This window comes from Danio aesculapii, chromosome 18 (genome assembly GCF_903798145.1).
Source record: "Danio aesculapii chromosome 18, fDanAes4.1, whole genome shotgun sequence".
Taxonomy (NCBI): Eukaryota; Metazoa; Chordata; class Actinopteri; order Cypriniformes; family Danionidae; genus Danio; species Danio aesculapii.
Window position 1 is genome coordinate 11154681 of NC_079452.1, and position 16365 is coordinate 11171045.

The 16365-nt window shown below is 37.6% G+C and overlaps 1 protein-coding gene and 1 long non-coding RNA gene across 3 annotated transcripts in view; one reads left to right on the forward strand and one right to left on the reverse strand.

Annotated features, from left to right (window-relative positions):
* Positions 1-767: 767 nt before the first annotated feature.
* LOC130245198 (uncharacterized) lies at positions 768-1402 on the reverse strand. The gene is made up of 3 exons (XR_008839305.1): positions 1305-1402; positions 1158-1190; positions 768-1079 (listed from the first exon to the last, which is right to left on the reverse strand). It is a non-coding gene; the product is annotated as an uncharacterized LOC130245198 (long non-coding RNA).
* An 8178-nt stretch (positions 1403-9580) lies between these two features.
* vwa7 (von Willebrand factor A domain containing 7) overlaps positions 9581-16365 on the forward strand; it is a 29031-nt gene continuing 22246 nt past the window's right edge. For both annotated transcript variants that reach the window (XM_056478646.1, XM_056478647.1), the window contains exons 1-3: positions 9581-9917; positions 11198-11464; positions 13243-13479. In XM_056478646.1, the coding sequence (XP_056334621.1) occupies positions 11246-11464; positions 13243-13479 (456 nt within the window). In that variant the 5' untranslated portion in view covers positions 9581-9917; positions 11198-11245. The remainder of the gene's footprint in view (positions 9918-11197; positions 11465-13242; positions 13480-16365) is intronic.

A 16365-nucleotide genomic window follows, 5' to 3' on the forward strand; every position in this document is an offset into this window, starting at 1 on the left:
CAAAGTGAAATAAAATTTTTGCAAAAAAAAAAAAAATAAATAAATAAAAATTTTTAAGCTTGTTTAAATTATTATTTTTTTCAGTGCACAAACACTTTGACAAATGTGACCCTGGACCACAAAACCAGAGTGAATTTTCTAAAATTGAAATTTACACAACAGGTGAAATCTAAATAAATTATCTTTCTTTTAATGTATGGTTTGTTAGGATATTATAATGAATATCTAATATAATGGCTGAAATGTTACTGTTTGAACACCTGAAATCTGAGCATTCAAATAAAATCTAAATACTGAGTTGTCCAAATTAAGCTCTTACATTATTTACACATGTATTTTTGATATCTTTATTGTTGGAAATGTACAAAATGTCTTCATTAAACGATCTAATACCCTAACGACTTTTACTTTACCTAATGATTAATGACATGAAAGAAAATTCAATATCAAAATTCAATCTTGTCTGAGACTTTGGTTTCTTTGTGGGAGAGGGGGCTTGGATGTTGGCTATTCCTACACTATAAAACAAACGAGTTGCCTTACATTTTAAAGCTGAAATGAATTACCTTATGAATCATTTGAACTTATATTATATTAAACTGACTTAAAACAACTTGCTTAACATAAAAAATTAAGTTAGAACATGACTAACGTAATAAGTTACGTAAAAAGATATGTTGTCATGATTAATTGATCATATTCTCTTTTACAGCGTACGAATATGTGTGTTAAGGATGGTTTTGTAGTCCAGACTAACAAATCTATTCAGAAATGTCAGAATATCTTACCGGTCACATTGATGAAGACATTATTTTGACCATATCCCATAACTTTAGTTATCTCCAACTTCTCTTCTGAAAACACACAGCTGTAGTTGCCAGATTGGTTCGTTTCCACACGCTCTATTTTAAAGGAGACATCTTGTCCAAATTGCACATCTACAGCTTTACCGTCTGTACACAGATAGACATAAACTGCCTTTGTTGCCAGACCAAATGCACTGCAAGTAACCTCCAGTTTACCCCCTTCTGGCACTTCTTTGTTTTGACTGAAAATCTTAGCCCGTTGAATGTTTTGACCTGTGAAAGAAAGAAGAACTATTTACTCATCCTGGTAATGTTATATTTACTGTGTTGTTGTTTATATTTAAAACATACCTTGACTCGGAATGAAAAGATTCACTGAGATATCTTTAAGAAAAGGAAAATAAATTGATAAAAACTCCTCCTACAGCACAGTGTAAATTAAATATATTGATTAGTTCTGCTTTCTTTCATGATAGATTTTTAAATTTCACTACTTACATGCAAGGAGAATCACACTAACCATGACTGCTAATCAATATGTCTTTACGCTACACAAGATTATTTAGTTTCTTTTGGTTTGCGTCCAATATGCTGTTATAAAGCCACTACACTAAACAGAACAGAGAAAAGGGCAGTGCTTTCACTGAGGTACAGCATCTATAATAATCATGCTGTAAGGGAATTATTAAAGCGGAAACACATGCATGCACAAACACATACATGCACACAAAACAGTTCTGAGAATTCTATCTTAGGCAATTTTATAACAGGCTACTTTGTGATGTTTATTTATTTATTTATTTATTTATTTATTTATTTATTTATTTATTTAGTTAGTTAGTTAGTTAGTTAGTTAGTTAGTTAGTTGTATTTATATGCATTAAAAATGTAGAATGTCTTGTAACCACTTACAGTTGAATTTAGAATTATTATCTCTCCTAAATTATTAGCTCCAATATTATTTTAAACTGTATATACCTGGATTAAAACCAAAGTTGTCCTAAAACCAATATATGTAATAAACAATACCATTTTTGTGTTAATACAACTTTGATAAAATTACCTCATATACATTAAGGCAGAGATTACCAGGTTGCTCTGAGCTGGGATCGAAACGGGAATTCTTTGCATGGGAGTTGGTTGCTATTCCAACTAGAGTTCAGAGGAGTGAGGTTTTAGCTGCATAGCACTTTACCTGCTGGTCTCTGTTTCACTCACGACCCTGTGTGTTAAATAGTTACAGAATAAAACCGACCGTTTTAATTCAACTATATTAGAGATAATTTCAAAACTATTCTGGTGTCAACATAATCACTGACCAGAGTTAAATTGGCACCAGTGTCAGTGCTTTGGGTTTTACTCTAGGGTTTTACTCTACTCTCAGTGTTGGTTATTTTACTCACTTGGTGTTAAACTCTTCATTGTAGTTTACATTTCTACATTTATTTATAGGAATTTTCACATTTATAACAATCCAGAACTACTAGAAGTGAATATAAGGGTAAATTTGAGTGTGATCAACGTTCAAAATATTTACTTTTTTCTAAATTCCATTTATATGAAATGAGGCACAAACATGACCATTAACTTCTCAAATATAAACAAGATTTAAACATTTTTACATGTTTACTTATTTATGTTGAAAACAATCCATGTGAAGCTTACAAATCATTTATAACGATCATTTATAATGGCTAAATCATTTATAAAACATAACTTTTTATTTGAAGACAAACAAAAAGGAAAACTAAAGACAAATACTAACGATAAATAAATGCATTTACAAAACACAAAATCAGAAAAGCTTTAATCAAAACACTATCAAACAATGAGGATGTAACACATACATGCCAGCCTTGTTATTCAGTTAAGTTTAGCTTTATTTCTATAGATATACAATTCTATTACAATGTAGATTTTGTCAAAGCAACTTTGACAAAAAGCCATAAGTCATTCCAGAAATACAGAGTAGTTGTAGAATGCTGGTGTATTTCTAGTTCAGTTTTGTGTAAATGTCAGTATTGAAGTTCAGTTCATTTTAATACAAATCAGTGTAATACAAAATTACACTAATCCACTGAAGCACAGCCCCACCAGCCCCAACAAGGCAAGCCAGATTGGACAATTACAAGAAACCAAAAACACTACCAAATTGGCAGAAGTGAAGAAAAAACCTTGGGGGAAACAAAGCTCATCAGGGGTGACCAGTTCTCCTTTGGCCAAATGTAGAGACAATCTGTCTGGATGTCAAAGGCTTGATAACAAAGAACATCCATCATGAAAAAGAAGCAGGTCCAAGTAGTTCACCAGGTGGATTTTCAGACGCAAATATAAATGAATTCACATTTAAAACAACATTCAACACTATTGCTTGTTGGACTAACTGAGTAGTTATTGTCTAAATAAAAACATAAAAGTGAAGGAGGACATAATCATATTCAGCATTATAAAATTGGGCTCCATCCTACTGACGAGATAATTATGGTTTCCTTATTAGTTTTGTAGAATTGCTTAATCTGGTTCTCTGTATACCTGCCAACATCAAGGAGATATGGCTGTCTTCCTTCTAGTTGCCAAATATGTTGATTGAGACTTGTATTAAACAAAACTACAGAGAGACATGAAAAAAATTCATTCACATAATGAAACGAGGAACAGGAAAAAATACTATAGTTCCTTATAGACGTGCAGTTGTTTGATTTAAAAATGGCATCAAACACATGCAGTGTTATAGTGAGCATTTCAAAATAATTTGAATCCATTTTACTAATTCCTTAGACAGTTAACAGTGATCACATGAGCCAACTTGCTACACAGCAGGAATGAACGATAAATGCTCTTTAAAATACATACAACGTCATAGTTTTATTATATTTCTGGAGATAATCCCAATGTAGTTAGCCAGCAAGTTCATTTTATTTGAGCCGAGACCACCTCATTCAGGCGATCTTGGACCGATTGTTTTGGCTTGGATCCGAGCGCGTTTGTTGGATTTGCATATGCCAAATGAACCACACTAACTGGGGAAATGCGTTCTGAAACAAGTCTAGGTGTGAAAGCACCCTTACTCTGATGCTGTCTTACCAGTTAATATCTCGGTATGTGTGTTTATGTCTGCGGGCGTCTATTTTGGACAGTATTTTGATATTTTTGTGGGTCTGATTTTTATTTATTTATTTATTTTTTATGTTTTTGTAATTGTTAATTTCAAAATAAATTTCCAGAAATATGCAATAGGCTATTGGTTAGCTGACCCAGTATGATCTGATTTGCTGACTACTCAGTGCATGTTAGAGGACACACTTTGAGGCAGTTTTAGAGTTTGCACTGTGCACAAACCCAGGAAGTATCTTGTTGTTGTCCTGACCAGTTGTTATTTTAATTTATTTTTATAAATTAAAAAGTAAATTCTGTAAAAGAAAACATTTCCCTTTGCATTGAACTTGGACTGTATATTATAACCAAGGAGCCCTTTAATTATAATTGACAACGGTATATTGCTTTGTTATTCCTAAACAGTCATTTGCTATTGGTGAAAATATGCTATGATACTTTCAACTCCTAACTTGTGAAAGTCCATGTTTATAGCGCCACTTAGTGGTCAAAGAAAACAAATTCATGTTGCTGCACAACTGAGGGGAAAAAAAGAAAACCTCTTTCAATGAGGACTATCGATATGTGCTTGTGCTGTTCTTCGAAATAAATAAAAATCAACAAATGAGGGCAGATATAATAAAAGCATCATCTTAAAAAGCATAAAGAACTAAAATTCAAGCCTTTCCTTTTTTCTAATAAGCTCTATATTTTTTTAAAGGAGACCTATATGTTTATTTCACTCGGCCGTCATTTTAAAACACGAAAGCATTTTAAACATGTCTATTTCCTGCTAACATTTAAGTGTCATTGAGTGCATTCTTATACACTGCTGAATTGTCATAGTATTCACCAATGCGCAACAGAAATGATTGTGATTGGCTGTGAAGGTCATCAGTTCACCGCACTTCACATGCAAACACAGATACACTGAAACTGGAGCGTTTTGAAGCCGCAAAGATCAGTCTATTGCTCGTCTGTGTTTGCACTCGGTAAACAGTGGTGAAGTGCGGTGAACTGATGACCTTCACGGCCAGTCACAGTAATTTCTGTTGAGCGATGGTGAATAGTATGGGTTATCGGGAAATTGACGTTTTTTTTTTTATAAATTTCAGTACCGTAATTCAGTATCATGACAGGTCTAATATAGTGAATCAGTTCGTTAATTTGAGCTTGATAAATAACAGCTAAAACATGTGTTTGGGAAAGAAAACGTTAGCTAACTAGTGCTTTTTCCCTTGAAAAATTAGGTTTAATATCCCTTTTTATTTTCACTATCCACACAGAAAACAGCTTCGGGTCACTCGGAAGGCAGTAAAATTATAAATTTGTGTCACTTTCTCTTCGCTGATAAGATATACAGCCAGGTAAACAACGTTCCTATGTGACTCAGGTGATACTTGGACTGGGTTTCTTCCCACCACAGCCTCGATTTTGCTTTTAAAAATGGTGGATGTGTGAAATCAGGCATAATGAGACAAGATGGCGGCACTGTCACATCGTGAGGCTCAGCGTCTCTCCAGTTTCTGCAATTTTGCAGTATTATTCCTGCTCATTTCGGGTCTGTTCGTGCAGAACAGCAGTGCCTTTACATCGTACACCCGGCAGGAGATCTTGGATATTGGTTTGTGCATTCCGGACAGTTTTATTAGCAATCTTCGACTAATCCCTGAGATCTCCAGAACACCCGGGCCTGAGCGCCCTACCCGGCCGGGCGGAAGTGCTCGAAGGCGGCGCAGAGAACGTAAACAAAGACGGGGGAAGCGCGGCGGGCTAAGAGCTAAGCTAAAGCTAACACCACACCGGCTATCTTTACCCAGCATCTTTCTCGCCAATGTACGGTCCCTGGTGAACAAAATGGATGAGATTCGACTGCGCATCAACCACAGCAAAAGATTATAGAACTGTAATGTCATGATTTTTACAGAAACATGGCTAAACAGCGGGATACCAGACAATGCTGTATCGCTAACTGAGCATCAAACATTCCGAGCAGATGGAACAGCGGATGACTCCGGTAAGACCAGAGGCGGAGGATTATGCATTTATATTAACAAAGCTTGGTGCACAAACTGTCATCGTTGGGAGACATTGCTCTGTTAACCTGGAATTTCTAATGGTTAAATGTAGACCTTTTATCTGCCACGAGAGTTCACCTCCACCATAATAACTGCTGCTTATATTCCTCCCGATGCTGATGCCAAGCTTGCTATGAATGAACTTCATGCAGCCATCAGCAAACAACAGACTGCTCATTTTAATCACTCAAACTTAAAGACAGTGCTCCCCAAATTCCATCAAAACATGTTCTGCCACACTAGGGGAAACAAAACTTTAGACCAAGTTTACACAAACATGGCTGAAGCATACGCTATGACCCCCCTCCCCCACTTGGATCAATCAGATCACCTTCCTTTGTTTCTCACCCCCAAGTACTCACCCCTCATCAACCGTGTGAAGCCATCAGCAAGGACCATCAAAGTGTGGCCAGCGGGGGTAGACTCCACACTCCAGGACAGGTTTAAACACACAGACTGGAGTATGTTTGCTTCCCAGGCCACATGTGGCTCTCACACAGACATTAACAGTTACACTTCCTCTGTTCTGGAATATATCAACACCACCATAGACAGTGTTACAACCCAGAAACAGATCACCACATACCCAAATAAAAGCCATGGATGAACAAGGAGGTGCGCCTCCTGCTGAAGGCACGCAACACTGCCTTCAGATCAGGGGATGCACAGGCCTACAGCACTTCCAGGGCTAATCTGAAGAGGGGCATCAAAGAGGCCAAGCACTGTTACAAGCCAAAGCTAGAGGAGCACTTTTCCAACTCTGCGCATGTGGCAGGGCATCCAGGCCATCAGCAACTACAAACCCATCTAGTCCACCCCCACAGCCACAAATGTCTCCTTCCTGAACGAGCTTAATGACTTTTATGCCCGCTTTGAAAGAGACAATACAGAACCCTACACCAGGAACACTTCCTCAACCGACCACTCACCTATCACACTCACCTCCTCGGAAGTCTACACCGCACTGAGTCGGCTCAATGTGCGTAAGGCTGCTGGACCAGACAGTATTCCTGGGCACGTCCTCAAAGCATGTGCAGAACAGCTCGCTGGGGTATTCACAGACATTTTCAACCTGTCGCTTAACCTAGCAACTGTGCCAACATGCTTTAAAACCACCTCTATTGTGCCAGTGCTCAAACACTCCAGCCCAACATGCCTGAATGACTACCGCCCTGTAGCACTCACACCCACCATCATGAAGTGCTTCGAGCGGTTGGTCCTGGCACATCTGAAAGACTCTCTGCCATCCACATTGGACCCACATCAGTTTTCCTACTGTGGCAACAGGAGCACAGAAGATGCCGTCTCCATTGCACTGCACTCTGTCCTCACACACCTGGACAATAAAAACACTTATGCACGAATGCTGTTTGTTGACTTCAGCTCAGCATTCAACACTGTCATACCCTCTAAGTTACTGATCAAACTCAGAGACCTGGATATCGACACGTCTCTCTGCAACTGGGTTATGGACTTTCTGACTAACAGACCTCTGAATGTTAGATCAGGCCACATCTGCTCCACCACAGTCACTCTCAACACTGGTGTACCACAGGGCTGCATGCTGAGCCCCTTCCTCTACTCCCTTTTTACCATCGACTGTAGGCCTGTGAACAGATTCAACACCATCATCAAATTTGCAGATGACATCACAGTGATTGGTCTAATTAGCAATAATGATGAGACTGCCTACAGGGAGGAGATACAGCATCTGGCCACTTGGTGCACTGACAATAATCTGCTCCTCAACACCAACAAGCCTAAGGAGCTCATTGTGGACTTCAGGAAGGGATAAACAGGCTCACATGATCCCATCCACATTAATGGGATGGCCATTGAGCCTGTCTCATCCTTCAAGTTCCTGGGGACCCACATCTCAAAGGACCTTTCCTGGACCACCAACACCTCCAGCCTGGTCAAGAAGACTCACCAGCGCCTGTTCTTCTTGAGGCAACTCAAGAAGAACCAGCTTTCATCAGCTGTCTTGGTAAACTTCTACCGCTGCACAATAGAAAGCATCCTGACCAACTGCGTCACAGTCTGGTATGGAAGCTGCTTTGTTGCTGAGCTTAGGGCACTGCAGCGGGTGGTGAAAACTGCCCAACGCATCACAGGGACTACACTGCCAGCCATTGAGGACATCTAGAAGAAACACTGTCTGAGCCGAGCACGCAGTATTCTTAAGGACACCTCTTACCCTGCTCACAGACTGTTTTCTCTCCTGCCTACCGGCAGGCGCTTCAGGCTCCCCCGGACAAAAACCAGCAGACTGAGGAACAGCTTTTTCCCCAGAGCTGTCTCCCTTTTGAACTCTGCCCCTCACTGACTCTTTTGCCCTAACCCCCCCCAATACACCCCCCACACTCCTCTAACTTATACTCCTCACAATCACTGCACTATTTAACATTTGCACATTTAAAGTTTGCACATATTCATTGCACTGATTCACTTATTTGAACTGTACATACCCACTGCACATGGACATTTGTAATTATGTTTATCTATCTGCACACTTCTGATTCTTAATAGCATCCTGTACATATATTCATTTATTGTAAATCTCTGTTCATATCTAATACAACCTGTATATAATGTTCATAGTACATCCATCTGTAAATATTACCATAGTTTTTCTGTAACTGCACTTTATAACTTATACCTAGATCTTGCACTTGCTGCTATTGCACTGCTGGTTAGACCAAAACTGCATTTCGTTGCCTTGTACTTGTACATGTGTAATGACAATAAAGTTGAATCTAATCTAATCTAATCTAATCTTATGCAAAACTCACTTTCATAAAAGCTGTGTGGCAACAGTCTGGTAAATATAACCAGCTTCTAATGGTAAAAATGTATTCATTTATTTTTTTGTAAATGTATAAAAAATATTTGTGATCACACTTCATAAAAACAGTCCGCAGAAGCACTTTGATTGACATTCTCCTTATGTCTGTGTCATCAGCAGATGAAAGCCCCGCCCATAGTGATGATCTCTCCCTCATTAGCATAGAATGTTAGTCTTGTTTTTGAATCTGCCACAATCTAATTTGAATTTAAAGCTCAGTTGCCAAAATAGCATGATTCGGATCAAAGCCTCAAACGGACAGTTTCAAAGAGTTTAAAACATTATTTGTTTGGTATTTCACACTCGGACATCTGAGACTTATTTTACATCTTGTAAATAGGGGCATTATAGGCCCTCTTTAATGCAGAATTGCACTTAGTGAACTAAAAGTATGGTAAAAAAAATTATCCACAGACTCTGAACACACAAACTACAAAAGATCCAAAATACAATACATTTTTATCCCTCCAGCCCTCCTAAAGCTTAGGTCTAAAGTCTAATGCCAGGAGAGAGGTTGGTTAGCAACACATCTGAAGCCTTTCACCCTGAAGTCACAATAGAAGCTCTGGGGGAAGTGAAAATGGTGTGTGTTTTCATGTCAAGAAAAAGACAGAACTGACGGGCAGGAGAGGGGGACACAGTTGCCCTTAATATATGCAGCACTATTGTGTGGAGTCAGTGCAGCATGATAAAATGGGGCAAGTGAGGGAGAAAAAAAAGAGGACAGTGAGGAGATAGAGGACAAGGAGGGAAGCACATGCAATAGTGGGGTCATGAGGATACATGTCTCGTGGATATCCATCTTAACCAGGCTCTGGGCATGTTTCTGTAACTTACTAAACTGAGAAGTACCTGCAGAAATATTCACAAAACAAGAATCTTAAAACTTGTCTTCCAGCTTCTGTTATTCAAAAGACTGCAGATAATGTGGTGAGGAGACAGAATGCTTACAGCATCTCTTTCTTGGGGCAAAAACCACAACATGTGCTTTTCTGATTGCTGATTGGAGCTTTGATCTGACAACTGGTGTAACGCATGAAAATACAAGCTGAAAAAAGCTAGACTGAGACCACAAAAGGAAAGAAGCCAGTAGAGGTAAGAAAAATACCTATTTGTGTACCTGTTTTGAGCTTACGTATAAAATGTGTGTCGGCATGAGCACTTTTGTTCAATTTATGGTTGAATTATGTCAGAAAAAAAAGCTATTAAAAACACTGCATGGGGACATGAAGCCACACCCAACTATAAAAATAAAAGCAATCCAATTTGATTATTATGCATAGTTACAGAATGTACTGCGTTAATATAGAAAATTACATCTTTTTAAAAAGAAAGGAAGTAAAGAAAAATGAAGAAAGAGGTAATATATAGGTGATATGTTTTCTGAATATGACAAAATTTGTATATTTGTTATTTTCACAAGTAGTTTACAAAAAAAAAAAAAAAAAAAAAAAAAAAAAAATATATATATATATATATATATATATATATATATATATATATATATATATATATAATTTTTTTATTATATACATATTAATCATGCACATTAATCTTTGTCACAACTCCAAATGTCACAATTTATTGCCTCCAGATGTTTTAAACTCTCTTGAAATGCTCACAGTTACAGGCCTTAAATCACATGCTGGTCAACTATATGTCAACTATGTATCATATATTACTATATATTATAATATTGTGGCTTTGCATATTGTGATATTGATCTGTGAGTATATAGTATATGTTAAAGTATGAAAATCATTGAATGTCTGGGGAAGGAAAATCATAAACGGGGGTAATAATACTGACTTTTTTATGTAATAACTCATTTTATTATTTTAGTTATTTATAGTTATCCAACTAAAATAAATAAGTCTTTCTCCATACAAAAAAATTATAATAACAGGAAATACTCTTACTTGTTAAACTTGGTAAAACACCATTTTCCCTATATACAGTTGAAGAATTATTAGCCCCCTACCCCAACAACCCCACTCCCCCACTTGGTTTTGTTTTATTTTTTATATATTTCACAAATGATGTGTAACAGAGCAAGGGAATTTTCACAGTATGTCTGAAAATATTTTTTCTTCTGGAGAAAGTCTTATTTGTTTTATTTCGGCTAGAATGAAAGCAGTTTTAAGCTTTTTAAAGACCATTTTAAGGTCTAAATTATTAGCCCCTTTAAGCAATTTTTTTTCGATTGTAAATAATGTAATAATTCTCAATTCTAACTGTATGTCTGTCTGTACCTTCAAAAAAAATACAATAGTGTGGTGTGTGTCTTATATAAAACAGTTCACCACATCCTGTAGACTTCAACAGCTTGTATTAGACTCAGGAAAGCCTGTCTCATCACGTTTTGACCTTTGCAGGTGTGATGCATCTTTCTAGGACACTTCAGGTGTTTTGACCGGTGTGGAATGATGGCTTTGCCTTTGACCTACCTGTGTGCCATGGTCATATTAATCTATATGCCAATATGTCAAGCTTTTCTGCCCAACTTCTGGTCACGCGTATTAACATTGTCCTGGGATTCATATACACATCAGCACATGACGGAGCAAGCTATACTCAACATCACAATGGAAACTGTAAACAAGATGATGGAACATCAACACGATGTAGATTATGAGGAGTTGGTAGGTACTGTATTATTCTGGTCAAGTTTTTAGTTCTTGCTTTTTTGCTGCTCAGTGCAATTGATTCATGTAGTAAGCAAGTAAATATTTATTTTTGTATTTATTTATTTATTAAGAGCTATTTCATTTGCAGTTAAATTTACCACTAAACAACTAAATTATTTTGTTAGCCCTATAAATAAATTGTTACCTCTTACTCAGCAGTGACAGTTAAAAGCTATAAAATACATGAGCAATAAGTTAAACACATCAGTTTTTGCTTTATTTTGTGTCTTATAATCACTTTAAAATTCTGACTGGGTGTTTGAAAGGAAAAAAATGCATTAGCTCATTGCTGAGGTTCTGAATAAAAGCTGGAAGTGGGAAAACTGAATAGGACCACAGACAGTTTTGAAGTTGCATTTCCTGTTTTTTTATAGTGCATTACTCACTGTCATCAGATTTTTGCTTGACATGCAAGAATCTCATCAACCAGATTACATATATATGCTTTTGCATGTGTGTTTATATATATATATATATATATATATATATATATATATATATATATATATATATATATATATATATATATATATATAGTATTCAGACCCCCTTAAATGTTTCACTCTTTGTTATATTGCAGCCATTTGCTAAAATCATTTGTTCATTTCTTTCCTCATTAATGTACACACAGTACCCCATATTGACAGAAAAAAACACAGAAATATCACGTGGTTCTAAGTATTCAGACCCTTCGCTCAGTATATAGAAGCAGCCTTTTGATCTAATAGAGCCATGAGTCTTTTTGGGAAAGATGCAACAAGTTTTTCACACCTGGATTTGGGGATCCTCTGCCATTCCTCCTTGCAGATCCTCTCCAGTTTTGTCAGGCTGGATGGTAAACGTTAGTGGACAGCCACTTTTAAGTCTTTCCAGAGATGCTCAATTAGGTTTAAGTCAGGGCTCTGGCTGGGCCATTCAATAACAGTCACGGAGTTGTTGTAAAGCCACTGCTTTGTTGTTTTAGCTGTGTGCTTAGGGTCATTGTCTTGTTGGAAGGTAAACCTTAGGCTCAGTCCATGAAGGGATTGGAGAAGGTTTTCTTCCATGATGATCAGTGCCTCGTTTTCTCCACACATACTGTATATCACTTAGAATTAAGGCCAAAAACTCCGTCTTGGAGTTCTTAAGGTGTTTCTTAGCAAATTCCATGCAGGCTTTCATATGTCAGGCCACTTTGCCATAAAGCCCTAACTGAAGGGCTGCAGTGATGGTTGACTTTCTACATTTTTCCATCTCCCGGCTGAATCTGTGGGGCTCAGCCACAGTGATTGGGATGGGTACACCTACCCAAATTAAAATGACAACAGTTCTTGACCTCAGTGAGCTACAAACACAAATTATGTGTCCTTGGATCATTGAGCCAAACCATAGGTCATCTAGATGGTTTAATGCTCAAAAAATCATATGCTTTAGATTTTAAAGTGATGTGTAAGGAAAATTATACTTTGTTTTTTCATATACAAACACATGAAATCATTATTGTAATAACCTATAAAATATATCTTAAAAGCCAAAAGTCTCATCAGTTAATATTTCAAATTTGATGAAGATATCATGCAAAATGAGATTTCTGCAAAGAGACCTTCTCAAACCAAAACAGTAACAGTTGCTAAATAATTTAGTCTACATTCACAGTTTAAGTACCTTTGAAAAGATTTGAAGGGTGATATAAAATACAGTTACAATAACCATTAACCATTCCTGAGTCTGTAAAGCAAATCTGTTTGTTTCAGTATACTGTGCTCGGTCGGGGGTTTTGGCATGCTGTGGGTGAAGTAGCAAGTGCTAACGTGGCCATGGACTTCCTGAGCTCCACACGGTCTGATCCAATCTACCATTTTGACTCTGAGAGAGTGGATGGAGCCATACAGATGCTGCGGGAGTTCTGGGCTCAGACGATACTGCTGACCCAGGCTAAAGAGTACCAGGGGGCCAGACGTAGCTTGGGACAGCTATTCCACTCATTACAGGTTAGCTGAAACATATTTGTAACATAATGCTTTTGATATGGGTGAGGTGGGACTTTTTTCAGTCACTTTGGTGCATTTCTCACAACATTATTTACATTTGCACAACAGTTAATGCATTTCTCAAAACAATTTGTGCACATAGTAGCAGTTTCTCATTCCGTCCAACAAATTGCAAATGCTTTTGGACATATATCAGTTGCTTTCATACAACTCTCTGTTGTTTTATAACATTATAATTTGCTTATGTAATGTCAGTCAAAATTAACTAAACTTGTGAATGCTGAATAGTCATTCCATCTAAAACTAATAGTCCTCATTTCATTACTTGAGTCGTTACATACAAAAATGTTAAACTAGTTGTCAAAATCTGTCAAGCAAATTTTGTTTAAAAAATTGTAATCTTTTTTTCCTGAAAATGTCTACTAAATAGAGCAATTTCATGAATGATTTACAGACCTATGTATGTTGTACGTTCAGTTCCAATAGGTACTGCAATATTGTTTACAGTTGTGTACAGCTCTGCCCAAAGGAAGTTTATGTTTGTTGCAAATATGATTCAATTCAATTCAATTCACCTTTATTTGTATAGCGCTTATACAATGTAGATTGTGTCAAAGCAGCTTCACATAAAAGGTCACAGTAAATAGGAACAGTGTAGTTCAGTTTGTAGTGTTTAAGTTCAGTTCAGTTGAGCTCAGTTCAGTGTGGTTTAATAATCACTACTGAGAGTCCAAATACTGAAGAGCAAATCCATCGATGCGCAGCTCTACAGATCCTGAACCATGCAAGCCAGTGGCGACAGCGGAGAGGGAAAAAAAACTTCACTAAAGGCGGAAGTGAAGAAAAAAAACCTTGAGAGAAACCAGACTCAGTTGGGCACGACCATTTTAATTTCTCCGCTGGCCAAACGTCTTGTGCAGAGCTGCAGTCTCAGTGGCGGAGGCTGGAAGCTGGCCTCAGCGAAGACTCGTCTGTCTCTGGAGCGTCATAGGAAACAGTCTCATGTTCTCCACTCTTCCATGACCATCGCAGTAGTTGTTCAGGATTCGGCCAGGTCCAGGATATGGAAACCTTGGGATCATCTCGTCGTTGGTCTTGGATCGAATCAGTGACTCTGCATAGTCTGAGGGCCTCGGGAAGAGTATCCCCAGGTGGAAATGGAGAATAAAGAAAATAATTAGCGTAGCTGATGTTCACAGTGTATATCAGCAAGATGCATAACCTGTGTGGAAGCCCCCTAAGTGGTGCACTAAGTGTATGCTTTACTGAACAGATAGGTCTTTAATCTAGTTTTGAATTGGGAGAGTGTGTCTGAGCCTCGGACGTTATCAGGAAGGCTATTCCAGAGTTTAGGAGCTATAAATGAGAAGGCTCGACCTCCTTTACTCGACTTTGCTATTCTAGGTACTACCAGAAGCCCTGAGTTTTGAGATCTTAAAGAGCGAGTTGGATTGTAGCGAGACAGAAGATTGGTTAGATAAACAGGAGCTAGATTATTTAAAGCTTTATATGTAAGAAGCAATATTTTAAATTCAATACGAAACTTAACAGGCAGCCAGTGTAAGGAGGATAAAATTGGGGTGATGTGATCAAATTTTCTAGACCTGGTAAGAACTCTGGCAGCTGCATTTTGTACTAATTGAAGTTTGTTAATAGAGGATGCTGGGCAGCCAGCAAACAGTGCATTACAGTAGTCCAGCCTAGAAGTCATAAAAGCATGGACAAGCTTTTCTGCATCTGAGATGGATAGCATACTTCGTAACTTAGCTATATTTCTCAGATGAAAGAAAGCAGTTTTTGTGACATGGGAAATATGATTTTTAAAAGTTAAATTGCTGTCTAATATGACACCCAGATCTTTTATAGTAGAGCTAACGCTAACTTTGTATCCCTCTAATTGTAGGTCGAGTTGTGAGATCTGCTGTGTACAGTATTTAGGCCCAATAAGTAATAATTCTGTTTTGTCTGAGTTTAAGAGAAGATAATTGTTGGTCATCCAGTCTTTAACATCTTTAATACACTCAGTTAGCTTGGACAGAATAGACGTCTCGTCAGGTTTAGTTGAAATATATAATTGAGTATCATCTGCATAGCAGTGAAAGCTGATCCCATGTCTTCTAATAATGTCTCCCAGGGGTAGCAAGGGCCTAAAACTGATCCTTGAGGCACCCCGTATTTTACTGGGCTGATTTGTGAAGGCTGTCCATTTATATTTACAAACTGGTAACGGTCAGATAAGTATGACTTAAACCATTGTAGGGCATGTCCCTGGACACCTGTAGACTTTAAGCGATTAATGAGGACACCATGGTCAATGGTGTCAAATGCCGCACTAAGATCGAGTAGAACTAATAGCGAGATGCACCCTTGGTCAGCAGCTAAGAGTAAATCGTTGGTTATTTTCACTAATGCAGTTTCTGTACTGTGATGAGCTCTGAAACCTGACTGAAACACTTCAAAAACATTGTTGGTCTGCAGAAAGGAGCATAATTGAGCAGAAACAACTTTTTCTAGTATTTTAGATATAAATGGAAGGTTTGAAATAGGCCTATAATTAGCTAAGTTGCTGGGTTCCAGTTGTGGTTTCTTAATAATAGGTTTAATAACAGCTAACTTGTAAGGATTTGGAACATGGCCTAAAGATAAAGAAGAGTTGATAATGTTAAGAAGAGGTTCTCCTATAACAGGTAGCAATTCTTTCAGTAACTTTGTTGGAATTGGGTCCAATATACACGTAGCTGATTTAGAGCTATTTATAATTTTGTCTAGCTCTTCCTGTTCTATGATTTTAAAGCACTGTAGGTTATTTAGATTCAGTGGCGTGTTTACTGGATCTGAAGTATAAGGCGGTGCAGAAAGTTTAATATCTCCTATTTTCTGTCTAAA